General features: G+C 42.6%; 1 protein-coding gene across 1 annotated transcript in view; it reads right to left on the reverse strand.

The window, feature by feature from the left end:
• Nucleotides 1–428: 428 nt before the first annotated feature.
• LOC134527436 (modular serine protease-like) overlaps nt 429–15,294 on the reverse strand; it is a 79,232-nt gene continuing 64,366 nt past the window's right edge. Inside the window, exon 13 of the mRNA XM_063360116.1 lies at nt 429–1,202. Coding sequence (XP_063216186.1) covers nt 1,015–1,202 — 188 coding nt within the window. The 3' untranslated portion in view covers nt 429–1,014. The remainder of the gene's footprint in view (nt 1,203–15,294) is intronic.

Here is a 15,294-nt window from a genome sequence, read left to right on the forward strand (position 1 = left end):
AATCTTTACTATCTCATATTCATTCTCCTTTCATTTTGAAATTCATTTATTCTGATTAGATAAAACGCCTGGATCAAAAAGAAAGTTTAAACAAGATAAGTATTATAAAATGTAACTAAACAACCACCACTCAAACAACAAAGATATTTTTGTTTCCGTACTACATTTAAGTGGGCTAATACCTATTGTCCTTACATTCATCTGATATAACGCCATGCGTTTATTTTCCTTTGGGACTTTATAAAAGATTGTGTATACGTTCGGCCACTACATAATGATTTGCCAGATTTGAGACACAAAATTGAAGAGGATATTGACTCCATTACTCCGGATGTGTTAATCGAAGTGTGTGAAGAATTGTACTTTACGTTGGATGTGTGCCGTATAACTAAATGTTCAAATATTGAACATTTGTAAGAAAACCTTCATTTGATGTTCGATTTGTTGTAATTAGTCTAAATTAAACTCTTATGATATACAATTGAAACTGGGGTATTCTTTAATGGACACTCTATATTTAGGAAGAGGTTTCTTGTGGAACTGTTGATAGCCGCCGCTGGGGCAGCAGAGGGGCAGGAGGCAACTACGTGCAGTCCTACTTGATGAAGGGCAGGCACATGGTCACAGAGGTAAAGGCCGTGGCCACAATACAGCCCGGATATAGTTAAGGAGAGGAGTGTTAAGGACGGCTGATGCCGCTGCTGGACCAGCAGAGCAACAGAAGACTACTACAGACAATCCTCTTTGATAAAGCACAGTAAATTTTGAACACCGAGGTTAATGTCGTGGCCTCAACACAGGAATACAGTTATAATTAAGGAGAGAAGTGTTTGTAATTGTTGACGCCACCATTGGGGCAACAGGGTAGTTCGAGGCCACTATGTGTAGTCTTCCTTCATAAAGGACAAGCAGTTAGCCACAAAGGTGAAAGGCGTGACCTGAACACAGAAGCCAAGTTGTAATTAAGGAGAGGAGTGGACGCCACCACTGGTGCAGAAGAGAGGTTCAAGGCCACTACGGGTAGTCCTCCTTGATGAAGGGCAGGAAATTGGAGACGGAGGTGAAGGCCGTGTACTGGTCCGTGTAGCACTTGGAACCCTCCTCGGGGCTGACTCCCACGCTCACAATTCCGCGCAGGTACCACAGCTTGCTTTGCTCGAAGGCGAGGCCTCCGCCGCTGTCGCCCGGACACACGCTCGTGCCTGCAACAGCAACACAATGTCTTCGGTCTTCTTTTAGTAAGTTTGTGCGAGATACTCTGACAATAAAACATTTGCATATTCCTTAGAGTCCAGGACAAATTCCGCCACGAGCGCAAATCTGCAGGATTCGTAAGGGGGTCACGAGATAATTCGCAGAGGTGGGGGCCACGTAACCCGAGAGTTTTCCGTATAGGGTTAACGATACAAGTAAGCTCTAGATAGTGTGCTTATATGTTGTATACTACCCATATTTTGGCTTATATGCATGAAATAAGCGAAGCACAAAACTTAAAAGTGTATAGAAATTTTTTTATAAAACATAGTTTTGACATCAAACCAGTTTAAAAGTCACGCATTTGAAAGCACAAGCAAGGCCAATCCCCTCCCCCCGCGATGAGGGGCTTCTTAATTCCAGAGGAACACCAGCATTCCTGCCCCCCCCCCCTTTTTTTACCTTATTCTACGCCCATATATTTCATTATGGCCGTGGTATGTACATCATGCAGGTGGAACACAATAATAAATCAACGAAGTAATGTCCATCTTATTTTATAGCCAAATATAATCCTAAACTACAAGATACTTAGATGTTTGTAAATTTATAATTAACGGTTTCCATAACTTTATAAATATTAGTAGTAAACAGGGACAAAAAAAATTAATCATTAATTATTTTCGAGGCACTGTTGGTCACATAATTATGCACAATTTCTGATTTATATTCATAAATTAGTGTTCGTTTACGGAAACACTGAACTATAAGAATTGTTACGCCCCTCGTGCCTCAAAGTTGAATTATTTTAAATTAATTAAAAAAAGAGCCGTGGAAACTGCTGGGTAAGAAAAATGAGACAATTAAGTTATTGACCAGAGGTGGCACGAGGTGGAGAACAAGATAATTTGGAACTCCCTGACACAAGCAACTGGGGAGCTGGTGGATCTTTTAAGGGAACAAGGTATATCATAAATAAATTAACACTACACAAGTAGCTTGGTCTATAGGTTCCCTGTTTTATTATTAAGGAATTTTGTGTTCGTATTATTCAAACCTGACAATAAAATTCTTAGTAAATAACAAAGTTAAAAGGGGGCGCCCCAGGAGTAATTAAAACAGTACATGTTACACCTTAGCAAAAATTATTACATAATTAAAATTTAAAAATTGCACCAAATTTGAATGTCCCAACAATTACATCGCTGATTAGTTTTGTTGATTCTACATATTCTTGAGGAAAGCACTGTTCGCTGGTAGGCTATTCATTTGATTTATGTAGTTCGTAGCTAGAAAGTGGGGGGGGGGGGATGTTGATTTCACATTACCACCCGGGTCTTCAAAAAATAACGTCGGGTCGCGGAAACCTCTCTTCTAACGTGACCCGCAGTGGAGGTGCAGGACCACGAGCTGGGAGCGATTTCTCTCTCCAGCACTTCGACCCTGTCTGAAACCCAAATCAAATCCAAAACGAATTAGACTTGCTTCCAGACAGTCCTATACCGTCGGCGCAAAAGGCCAACAAACGGGAATGGGGGGGGGGGGGGGGAAAGGAAAAAAAAATTACTCACCAACCAGGGTGTAGAGTTCGGAGCTCACTAGGTGTCTCGCGCCATCAGGATGCCGCGGACCGAGAAATCAGGATGCGCGGACGAAACCGGAATTTTTAGAATTAAATAAGAATAAATAAAAATTTAACTACGCATGACTTTTCTAAAAACTACCTCTGCCTGGCTACTGTACAAACGGGATCACATCCCTTAAGCAAACTGACTACATTCTCGTGCACGCGAAAATCACCGTTCCCGCAAAAAGCCTCTTAGCGCAGAGGACGTAGGTGAGACGAGGTCAGTAGCCGAGGTCAGAGGGCTGAGTGCCCCGCAATCGGCCAAAACCCCTAATTAAATCGGGCGGTAAGGCCCCGGGTCAAAGGAGGGGGTAGGTTCGGTTCTAAGCCGAAAATTTCCGAAGGAGTCCGAGGCGGTCGTGGCAACAACACGACATGCGCGCTCTCTACCGGACCGAAACGAAAACAAAGAACAATCGACTTCTCCGGGCCGCGAGAGGAAAGCATAGTGCCTTATGGCACCGCGACGCTGCCTTCTAGCGGCGTAAGGGGGAACTACTTGAGGTGGTGAGCAGACTTGCCACCAGGTGTCATGAGGGTAAGCTCTGCACGCTGGCGACCAGGCCCGCGGTTACTTTTTTTGCCGCTAGATGTCAGGGATGTGTCTGTCGGACCCGGGAGAAGGTTTTTGCATCAGGTCATCGTCCCGTCCGGTCACTGCTCTTAGCTTAATTTCTCAGAACTAAAGTGAGGAGGAGAGAGAGGAAGGGGGGGCAGAAATAGCCACTAAGGTGGGAACGCAGCTCCACTGGAGACTGCTTCGTGACGAGACATGCTTTTCTCAGCAGGCCTCTACAAGGTAGCAGCTTGCAGCCCAGGAGCTGCTCAAAGCAGTTTTGGTCATGCAGGGAATTAAAATTACAAACTCGGGGCGTGACTGCAGGCGAGAGAAATTTCAACCGGGCTGACCATGTCCACATTAGACAGCAAAATATCAGATTGGCCCCCTGGGAAGGGGCTTCGGTCCACTGGCACCAAGTTTAAATCGGTGGCGTACACCGGCCTAACAAAAAGTAAATCACCCCCATTAACCACCAGAGAAATTAAAAAAATGGAAACCCCAAAAAAAATTTAAAATTATAGAATAAATTAAAAAAGTGACGAAATGCCTAATTTCTGGCACATACTCCCCCGCTTGAATGCGGAGCATATAGGGAAGAAAAAAAAACAACACTTACACTGCTCAGTAAAACTAGTACCAGGTTCGCCTGTATCCTACTACTTATATTCTAACACCTTTGAGACGCGTCCGCCTCTCAGGCACAACATATCGATAACCCTTAAACAAACTTATTAACTAAGAGCTTATTAACTAAGTGGCCACTTAAAACTAATACAACGTAAAGCTAGCATTCTTATTTCTAGTACCATGGATTTTTAAGACCTCGAGGATTTCTGGCATGCCTAATATTAGAGAGTTCCCTATGTTAGGGTAAAGAAATTAAACACATCTACTTTAAGTCAGCATGTGTTTTCTTTAGATGGGAGATGTGCGCTCTGGTCACGAATTCTCCTGAACTGGGGTCAGCTAGGCTAACCGTAACTGGCGTTAAAAATCGCTGTATTTGAAAAGGACCTCTCCAGCGGTACGCCAGCTTGGCGGAAAACTTATCCACTGCCTTGCTGAGTGGGTGTGCCTTACAAAGCACAAAATCGCCTACCCTATAAGGGTTAGGAGATCTGTTTTCGTTGTATTTCTTTTTTCTGCTCTCATGAGCCAGGTTGAGATTTTTACGAGCTCGTCTCCAAATCTCCCTGATGTCTCTCGGATCATCGGGCAATAGGTCATTCAAAGACCAAAGATTTGAAAGAGGGGTATTAGGTCGGTAAGTGAACATGAGTTCGAAAGGAGTACTTTTGTGTCCTTCATGATGTGCATAATTAAAGGCCATTTGCAGCCACACCAAATTCGAATCCCATTTATCCTGCTCCTGCGCATGGTAAGCTATTAGAGCAGACCGGAGATTGCGGTTGAATCTCTCAGCATGCGAGGGCTGTGGATAATAAGGCGAGGTTGTGACGTGCAGAATGCCATGCGAGAAGCACATGTTCTTAAAAATCCTAGCCGTGAACTGGGTTGCATTATCTGACACTACTATAGACGGGACTCCCGACGTCTTGAAGATCTGATTACGTAGCGCAGATACAGTGTTTTCTGCGGTGGCTTTTCGCATGGGGATGAGCCAGACAAATTTTGTGAAGGCGTCAATACACACCAGCAGCATAGTGTTTCCTGTCTTTGAGCGCGGGAAAGGCCCGACAAAGTCGATAAACATCTTTTGCATGGGGCGCTCAGCCACATCTGAAGTTAAATAACCGAAACGAGTGTTCTGCGCTGGCTTACTCAGCGCACAGATTTTGCATAGTTTCACCTGCTCGGTGATGTCCTTGTGCATGCCGTCCCACACGAAATGACGTCGGATACCCTGAATGGTCTTATATATACCGAGGTGTGCGCCCACCGGCGAGGTGTGATAATAATGGAATATCATATTACGTAGATTTTGCGGGAGCACGATTTTGTATGTTTTTGATTGGGGGGTGCGTTTTTGCAACAGCCCCTTAGACATCCTAAAGTATTTTGGCGCCGTTCCTGAACTAAAACGTTTAATAATACTGGAAATGTGTGGGTCAGCTTCCTGCTGGCTCTGTAAATCCTGAAATGCCAACGGAAAGTCTGTCAATAGGGCTTGACATAAGAGTGGTGTTCCTTCGGGCGGAGTCTGAGTTGGGTTTTCGAACATGCGAGACAGTGTGTCCGCTACTATATTCTGTGTGCCCCGAATATGTTGGATTTTGAACTTCAAAGAGGAAATTTTTGCAATCCATCGCCCGAGTTTCCCTAATTGTTTCGGGTGTGCCAAAAGCCAGGCTAATGCCTGATTATCTGTCTCTAACAAGAATTCCCTGTGTTCTATAAATTGGCGGAATTTGTCAATGCCAAATACCACGGCGAGGCATTCTAATTCGTAGATCGAGGAGGCTTTCCTCTCGGCGTGGGTAAGTGTCCGCGACGCAAACGCAATGGGCTGTCTACAGCCTTCGACTTCCTGTGACAGTACTGCGCCTATAGCCACACTGGACGCATCAGTCTGTAAAATGAAAGGTTTGGTGAAGTCTGCCATGCGGAGTACAGGCGGGGAAGAAATCGCCTGTTTCAGGAAATTAAAAGCTTTTTCTTGTTCCGGACCCCATGTGAAAGGTGTGTTTTTCTTACGCAACGTATTTAGTGGTGCTGCGTGCTCAGCGAAATTAGGAATATATTTTGAGTAAAAATTTGCCATACCAATAAAACGTGAAATACCCTTAGGGTTTGTGGGAGGCGGAAAATCACGAATAGCTTGAGTACGTGAAGGATCAATGGTGACTCCCTTGCTAGAAACCAGGTGTCCTAGAAAAGACAGTTCTTGGACTGCAAACTTAACCTTTTTTGTGTTGACAGTTAACCCCGCTTTACGAAATCTACTTAGGACTTCCTCTAAATGTTTGATGTGTTCTTCAAATGTTTCTGAATATACGACGACATCGTCTAGGTAGTTGTACACTGTTTTGAATTTTAGATCTCCTAGTATCTGATCCAGGAGTCGAGTTAGTACTTGGGCTCCCGTGGCAAGTCCGAAAGGTACTACTGTGTATTGGTACAAGTTCCAAGGGACACAGAAGGCTGTGATGGGTTTTGAATCCGCAGTAAGGGGAATTTGGTGGTAGGCAGAATTTAGATCAAACACACTAAAATATTTGGCTTTACTGAACCAATGAAAAGCAGTGTTTAGGTCTGGCAAAGGTATGTTTTGTATCACTATTTTCTCATTAACTTTTCTATAATCAATTACACATCGTTGTTGATCCTTGCCCTTAGGCACCAGGAAAGCTGGGGAACTGTAGGCGGAGGTCGAGGGTTCGATTACCCCTTTTTCCAAAAGCTCCTGAACATGATTGCGCATCGTCTGCATCTTAGGGCCTAAAAATTGATAAGGGTGAGATTTCACTGGTATTTTATCCGCTAACTCAATTTGGTACTCGACTAATTTTGTGCGACCTAATTTACTAGTCAAGACATCTGGAAAAGTTCTGCATAATTTATCAATGGCGGCCCGCTGCTGTGTATTAAGGTGCTCGTGTGAAGTGGTGTTACCCTGATCCAAGATGGCTGCCGTTGGCTCGGCCGGAGCTGAAACTATTTGTTCAGGGGTCCCACAAGGAATAGGATTACCCATGTTGAATTTAAAAACCAAATTCTTCGCCTGAAGATTAATGATTAGACCTGTCTTGGCAATGAAATCAGACCCGTAGATTAGGTCTGTGGCAAGTTGATCAGACACCAAAAATGGGAAATTCCATGAATATAAATCAATCTTCACCTTGATCACAACTGCTAACGTAATATTTAATGTCTGCTCTGAAGCTGTGAAACATTGTAACTTAGTGGTCTCAGTCTTTAGAATTAATTTGCTCTGTTTTAGCTTGTTAAATAACTGCCCAGAAATCAGGCTGCGCGCTGATCCTGTATCAATTAGTCCCGGTACAGTGTGTTCGCCAATCGTTGTTACTGCATACGGAATTACTGTAGGAATATTACCAAAAATTTGGTGGCACTTTCTCTTGCCCTTATTTGTAGGATCAACACACGTTTTACATGAGTACGTGTGCGTTGAATTACCATATCCCTTATTTTTGTTATTTCTCCTGCTATTGTGCTTTCTTTCTTTATGTTTGTGACCTCGCTTGTTACTTTTATTCCTGGACTCCTTGTTGTTAGGATTATTGTTTTTGTGTAATGGTGTTTCTTGTGTACTGCCATTACTTGGCGCAAGTTGAACTTCCCACTTATAAGAAAAATTTTTAACACTTGAATTTTTCGGTGGCCCTGAATAAGGTTGTTCAGGCCACCGCGTTATGCGTTTTTTGGAGTGTCGCCATTTTGTTTGTTGTTTTTGTGGTAACACTGGGCCAGGGAATGCCCGTCTCTTTTACAGAAAGTACAATGTGCATTTTGTTGATATCTCCCTTGTGGCCTTGAAGAGAAAAATGTATTGCCCTGATGTTTCTGTGCTGCATTCTTATGTTGCGAATTACTGCGCTCCGTTCCCGCGCTGCTACCTTGTTGACTAGCGAATGTGGCTTGTTTATTTCGCTGAAAATCAGCGTATTCTATGTTTGTGGCGTGTACGCAAAGTTTGTCAAGCTCAGCATAATTTTGGGGGCGTGCCTGGAACACTGAGCGCGAGCGCTCCGCTGGGTTCAAACCGTCTAGAATCGTACTCACGACCTCTCTCTCGGAAACCTTTAGCCTGAGTACCTGGTTGGCTTCGCGTATGTCAGCCACGTAATTTGGCAAGGCTTCATTACGCTGCTGCAGTCGGTTAAACCACTCCAACCGGATGTTTGTGAGTAGCCTACTCGGTATACAAAAATTTAACACGTCTTCATGAAACTCGTCGAAAGTGAGGTCATTCTCAATGGCTGCCATGATCCTCTCACTTAGGGGAGCTTGGGTGTACGGGTAAACAATTTCAAAAATTTGTTTGTCGGGAATCCCTCCCTTTTGTCGTAGCTTTAACAAGACTCGAAGGAAATCAATCAGTTTGTGTGCGTCCAGACCCGACGCCTCTGGCAATTCCTTGAGTAGCCTTTCTACAGGATGGGTGATTTTTCCATAGAAACTGTAGCCAGTTTCTGGGGCTGTCGTGCTCCGCAATACTGAGTCGTGGGGCTGAGCCGCGGCTCCTGCCGGCTGAGGTGAAGGCTGGTGTGACACCGGGTGCGACTGAGTCTGTTCCCGAGTCGCACCCAAGGGGCTGATTTGTGGTGGAGTGAGCTGGGGCGTTGTGAGTGGCGGCTGCAGAATACCAGCACTCGGAAGTGGGGTGGTTTGCCATGAAGGAAACTGTGGCTGAAATTGAGCATAAGGGTTAAAATAGCCCTGAGCGATCGGATACGGGAAAAACATGTTTGGTGGGTATGGTTGCGTCATTTGGTGTGCCAAGGTTGGTAATCCCTGTGAAAATGTCACGCTAGTGACGGGGTGGGTTGTCACATGACTCGTTGTAATGTTTGTCGCCGCTGTCGTCGACTGCACAAGCGGCTCTGAATGAGTGGTAGATACGTGTATCGGTTGGTTTGGAAGCGACGTTAGTGGCTGTGAGTCAGGGGCTGCGTCTGGTAATCTGCTCGTTTCCGTCTCCTGTCTGTTTACCGTCGCCCGTACTTCTGATTGTCGCGTGTCGGGTTGCTCTACTCCCAGGGGCAAGCTAGGAGCGTCCCCTTCCGGGAAGGCGGGACAATCGATGCCTAAAGCCTGTGCCCCAGCCACATAATGCTGACTGCGTCGTGTGTCTTCCAAAACGGCTGCTCTCGCCGCCAATTTTGAATGGAAACCTGCCGTCTGTTGCAAACATCGTTCTACCTCTTTTATATAAATTCCATGGAGAAGGTCTGCCGAAAGCTGTTTCAGGTTTTGCAAACGTCGGGTAACATGTTTTAGCCTGACTATATGTCGCTCGACATTGGGTAAATTTTCCTCCACATCTAGATAGCTTACGAAAGCCGATATATCATAAAACTTGGCGCAAGCAAGGTTGAATTCTTCAGTTACATCTAAATCCAAATTCGCTACACTAGTGGGCACACCATCATGAAGGGCGGCCCTGAGCCTCTTCCTGAGGACTTGGACATTGCCACTGGAGGGCAAATTGCGTAGCTGTAACTCATAGGTCAGCTCATCTGACAGCAATAACTCCGGCTTAAACATACTGCTCGGACGTAAATTACTGCTAATTAAAACAAAAATTTAACACACATGTACGATTCAAACGTACACCATAAATACTCCTCTCTTAACAACTATCTTAATTTTAAATACCTCCTAAGGCTTCCTATATTAATATAAACTACCAACTAACCCCAATGCGCGGGGAGTAAGTCACACTTTCAAGGTGGGGGGGTATGTGCCCAAACTTATTTGCGTAAAGAGTCGCCGTACTACTCAGACAACTGCGCGAACGTCCCCTGTCAGGTTGACCTGCACCACCTGTATATGTCCACAAGGGGATTGACCTGCCGCTCGCAAGGTCGTCTCCCACGATGGACAAGGGAGAGGGGTGTGCGGGAGGAACAGGGCCGTGTCGTCGCCCTCAGATAACGGGCGTGTCGCTGGCTCAAGCGGGGTGATGGGGAGGGGGGGGGGACGCCAGCTGAGGCGAGAGATAAGACACGTCTCGCTGCCGGCCTGCTAGCGGATCGCACGCCGCGACTTCTTGCGCCGCGCGCAGACTAAGTCCACACGGGCCTTTAAAACTCAATCATAACTTTAAAATAGAAAAGCAATATAACTACCGGGTGTACCAGCGATCAGTTCACAATGTTATTATTACAAACTTGCTATCACAAAATTTAATTAATTTTTTTTTATATATATATATATTTTATTTTTTTTATTTTTTTTTTTTTAGGTATGCCTACTCGATTTGGGTATGCCTATAGACCAAACCATGCTCTGCTACCAATTGTTACGCCCCTCGTGCCTCAAAGTTGAATTATTTTAAATTAATTAAAAAAAGAGCCGTGGAAACTGCTGGGTAAGAAAAATGAGACAATTAAGTTATTGACCAGAGGTGGCACGAGGTGGAGAACAAGATAATTTGGAACTCCCTGACACAAGCAACTGGGGAGCTGGTGGATCTTTTAAGGGAACAAGGTATATCATAAATAAATTAACACTACACAAGTAGCTTGGTCTATAGGTTCCCTGTTTTATTATTAAGGAATTTTGTGTTCGTATTATTCAAACCTGACAATAAAATTCTTAGTAAATAACAAAGTTAAAAGGGGGCGCCCCAGGAGTAATTAAAACAGTACATGTTACACCTTAGCAAAAATTATTACATAATTAAAATTTAAAAATTGCACCAAATTTGAATGTCCCAACAATTACATCGCTGATTAGTTTTGTTGATTCTACATATTCTTGAGGAAAGCACTGTTCGCTGGTAGGCTATTCATTTGATTTATGTAGTTCGTAGCTAGAAAGTGGGGGGGGGGGGGATGTTGATTTCACATTACCACCCGGGTCTTCAAAAAATAACGTCGGGTCGCGGAAACCTCTCTTCTAACGTGACCCGCAGTGGAGGTGCGGGACCACGAGCTGGGAGCGATTTCTCTCTCCAGCACTTCGACCCTGTCTGAAACCCAAATCAAATCCAAAACGAATTAGACTTGCTTCCAGACAGTCCTATACCGTCGGCGCAAAAGGCCAACAAACGGGAATGGGGGGGGGAAAGGAAAAAAAAATTACTCACCAACCAGGGTGTAGAGTTCGGAGCTCACTAGGTGTCTCGCGCCATCAGGATGCCGCGGACCGAGAAATCAGGATGCGCGGACGAAACCGGAATTTTTAGAATTAAATAAGAATAAATAAAAATTTAACTACGCATGACTTTTCTAAAAACTACCTCTGCCTGGCTACTGTACAAACGGGATCACATCCCTTAAGCAAACTGACTACATTCTCGTGCACGCGAAAATCACCGTTCCCGCAAAAAGCCTCTTAGCGCAGAGGACGTAGGTGAGACGAGGTCAGTAGCCGAGGTCAGAGGGCTGAGTGCCCCGCAATCGGCCAAAACCCCTAATTAAATCGGGCGGTAAGGCCCCGGGTCAAAGGAGGGGGTAGGTTCGGTTCTAAGCCGAAAATTTCCGAAGGAGTCCGAGGCGGTCGTGGCAACAACACGACATGCGCGCTCTCTACCGGACCGAAACGAAAACAAAGAACAATCGACTTCTCCGGGCCGCGAGAGGAAAGCATAGTGCCTTATGGCACCGCGACGCTGCCTTCTAGCGGCGTAAGGGGGAACTACTTGAGGTGGTGAGCAGACTTGCCACCAGGTGTCATGAGGGTAAGCTCTGCACGCTGGCGACCAGGCCCGCGGTTACTTTTTTTGCCGCTAGATGTCAGGGATGTGTCTGTCGGACCCGGGAGAAGGTTTTTGCATCAGGTCATCGTCCCGTCCGGTCACTGCTCTTAGCTTAATTTCTCAGAACTAAAGTGAGGAGGAGAGAGAGGAAGGGGGGGCAGAAATAGCCACTAAGGTGGGAACGCAGCTCCACTGGAGACTGCTTCGTGACGAGACATGCTTTTCTCAGCAGGCCTCTACAAGGTAGCAGCTTGCAGCCCAGGAGCTGCTCAAAGCAGTTTTGGTCATGCAGGGAATTAAAATTACAAACTCGGGGCGTGACTGCAGGCGAGAGAAATTTCAACCGGGCTGACCATGTCCACATTAGACAGCAAAATATCAGATTGGCCCCCTGGGAAGGGGCTTCGGTCCACTGGCACCAAGTTTAAATCGGTGGCGTACACCGGCCTAACAAAAAGTAAATCACCCCCATTAACCACCAGACAAATTAAAAAAATGGAAACCCCAAAAAAAATTTAAAATTATAGAATAAATTAAAAAAGTGACGAAATGCCTAATTTCCGGCACAGAATATTACCTATTTTTGGTGAATTAGTGAAAGCCGTTCTCAATGTTTAACCACAACCATCCGATATCAACACACAGTTGGTCCTTCCGAATTTTTGGTGAGTCATCGTTCGTGTGATGTTGATTTCTCACTAGTAAATGTTATCAACGTAACTGCCTTCATTTCCCTTGCCGCGCAAGTTTTTCTTGCTGTTCTGAAAGATCTTATTTCATATTGCTATTCGGACATGTTTATATCCCACATGTTAAAGTTATTGTATACCTGGAAACTTTAAAGAGTAGGTATTAACGGCCGCTATTTTTAGTTTCGTACAAGAAGGGACACCTACGTCTTACCAGCGCAAACGTACACAGCAGCACAATAAATTGGCTAGTGTGAACCCCCAAACTGCAAAATTTAAAAATATTCTGGTCTTTAGGTACATTGCTTCAAATTTTGTTTCATACGGTAGCAAAAAAAAAATAGAATATATGCATACATCATATACTAGTTTATAAATATCTGTGTATATGTATGTATTGTGTATATATGTATGCGCTCGTACATGAATTATATGTATATATATATATATTTAAATACATATATATATATGTCACTCTTTTACTAACTTTTTTAATGATTTAAAACTTTTGATTAATTTTGGGACAGAGGAGTTGGTAGCTTTAAATTTTCCATTTTTTTATTTTTGGATAAAATTAAGTGCCCAAAAACAATTATTTTACTAATACCCTAACTGACAAATTCACTTGAAAAATATTCAGTGCTTGAAAAAATAAATTGATAATACTTATCTTATTTTGATTTAACTACAATTAAAAACTAAAAATTTGATCGAAAATTATTAATTTTTACCTATTTAGCCAACAGATTGTAACAAATTTTGACATGTTTACATTTGTGAATACTTTCTCGGTAATAAAAAATTTAGCTTAATATTGGTTAGCATGACTTTACTTGAAAAATAAATTACATATTCAGCGATAAAGTAAGAAATATTTAATCCAGCAACAAAATATCACAAAAAATTATAGTTCTTTAAACTTAAATAAGAATGATTCCAACTATTCGCAAAAAATGTAAACACTTTACCCTGTTTGGATGAATAATGAAACCAACATAATTACTTGGCTTATTTTGATTAAATTTTGTGTCTAGTCATTCCCTTAAGGTTTTCAAATAAAAAAAATTGCCAAGCGATAAGTGATAATTATAAGAATAGTTGAAGTAATTAATTACTAAATCAGTAGTCGAAATCCATGGCGCAGTTCCTTGAAGCAGAATTTTCTATAAAAGGGGTCAAGGTAAGAATCCTAGGTAGGACGTTGACTGTGTTAATGGAACCCTTTTGTTCAAATATGTTCAGCAAAATCATTATCTTAAATTTTAATTACAAAATTAAATTATATTTATTATTATATAATATCACATTTTACTCAAGAACCGGTTATTTTTATTACTTATATTTTACTTCAAGACAACTCAATAATAATTTAAGTTAAAGTAGATGATATTGTCGCTTTCCAGAATTTTTCGGTGAAGCTGGCTTTAAATGTCTGTCTTCCTTGGCGCTAGCTAGCTGAGTGTGGGTCGCCACAGCTTCACGGCGGCGCGACTTGGTGACGGGAGCCTGTGGCAGGCGTGGGCGGTGAATCAAAGCCTAATCTTTGGATTTTTCAAACTGTTTGGTTTCTATGTCTCTTATTTAAGATACTAAATTACACGATACTCATCCAAAAACTATGTAAATAAAATGAGCATATTATGGTCGGAAATTGTAATCATAATATTACACAGGCCAACAATAGTATTGGTGCCAGGGTATTTGGAAATGATTTCATATGGATTTAATGCCCTGAATTCAAATATGACATGAGTTTTTGCCTAGAATGTTGAATTTCTAAGATATAACTTTTTATTGAAATTTAGCCTACGTTTAAAGTTTTTTTGGTTGAATCCATGAATCAAAACTAAAAATTAAACGTGAAATTCTTTTTATTAAATTTCAGAAATATTATTATATTTGGTATACATATATCATTATATTATACAAATATTATAAATATAAACTAATATTTATTATATGACTGGAACCATGTAGTCACTCAACACTTGGGAAGCTTCTTTTTCATGATCTTCTTGAATATATCTTGTAACATTCCCTTTTCAAACTCCAGCAATAGTCTGCCATCATGTGCGTATCCCATTTTTCTTCATAGCGGCCCTCCATAATTTTAATATCTTGAGGAAATCTTTCACCTCGCTCCTCACTGCTGTCTCCTAAATTTTCAGGAAAACGGTTAAGGTGGCTGTGTAAATAGTTTACCTTAATAATCATGTTGCACCCAAGGAATTTGAAATTTTTAAGGATATCCTTTACCAGTTCAAAATGGTTTTATGATTTCCGTTGGCGCAGAAAGTTTCTGACAACTGCAACAAATGAAGTCCAGGGTTTTAGCTCAGCTTCAGTCATGGAATTTACGAAGGCTTGGTCCTAAATGATTTTTCTTATTTCTAGGCCATTAAATATTCCTGCTTTAATTTTTCCTTACTCAGGTGAGGCATTTCCCCCCTATAAATGCAAAGCATGATCCATTCTTATCAAGAGCGTTTACAAACTGCTTCATAAGGCCCAGCTTGATTTGAAGTGGAGGAAAGATGATATTTTCTCGTTCAACTAAGGGTTCATTAAAAACGTTTTTTTCTCCAACTACAATGTCTTCTCTCGTAGGCCATTATTGTCCAACCCCGTGGTGTGTTATGTCTCTGCTATCCCAGAGGCACAAGAAACAAGGATATTTGGTGTGGCCACTTTGCTGTCCGAGAAGAGAGTTTACCATTTTTAAATCCACAAACATTACCCTTGATGTTCATACCTTATCCTTTCCAATACCAAAGCTATGACGCTATATTTTTCTTTCATTGTAGTTGAGTAAGCAATTTATATTGAACCACATTTGTTCCCATTGTGTAAAAGAACATATTTTAAGCTTCGCGTT

The sequence above is a fragment of the Bacillus rossius genome, chromosome 1, assembly GCF_032445375.1.
Source record: "Bacillus rossius redtenbacheri isolate Brsri chromosome 1, Brsri_v3, whole genome shotgun sequence".
NCBI lineage: Eukaryota > Metazoa > Arthropoda > Insecta > Phasmatodea > Bacillidae > Bacillus > Bacillus rossius.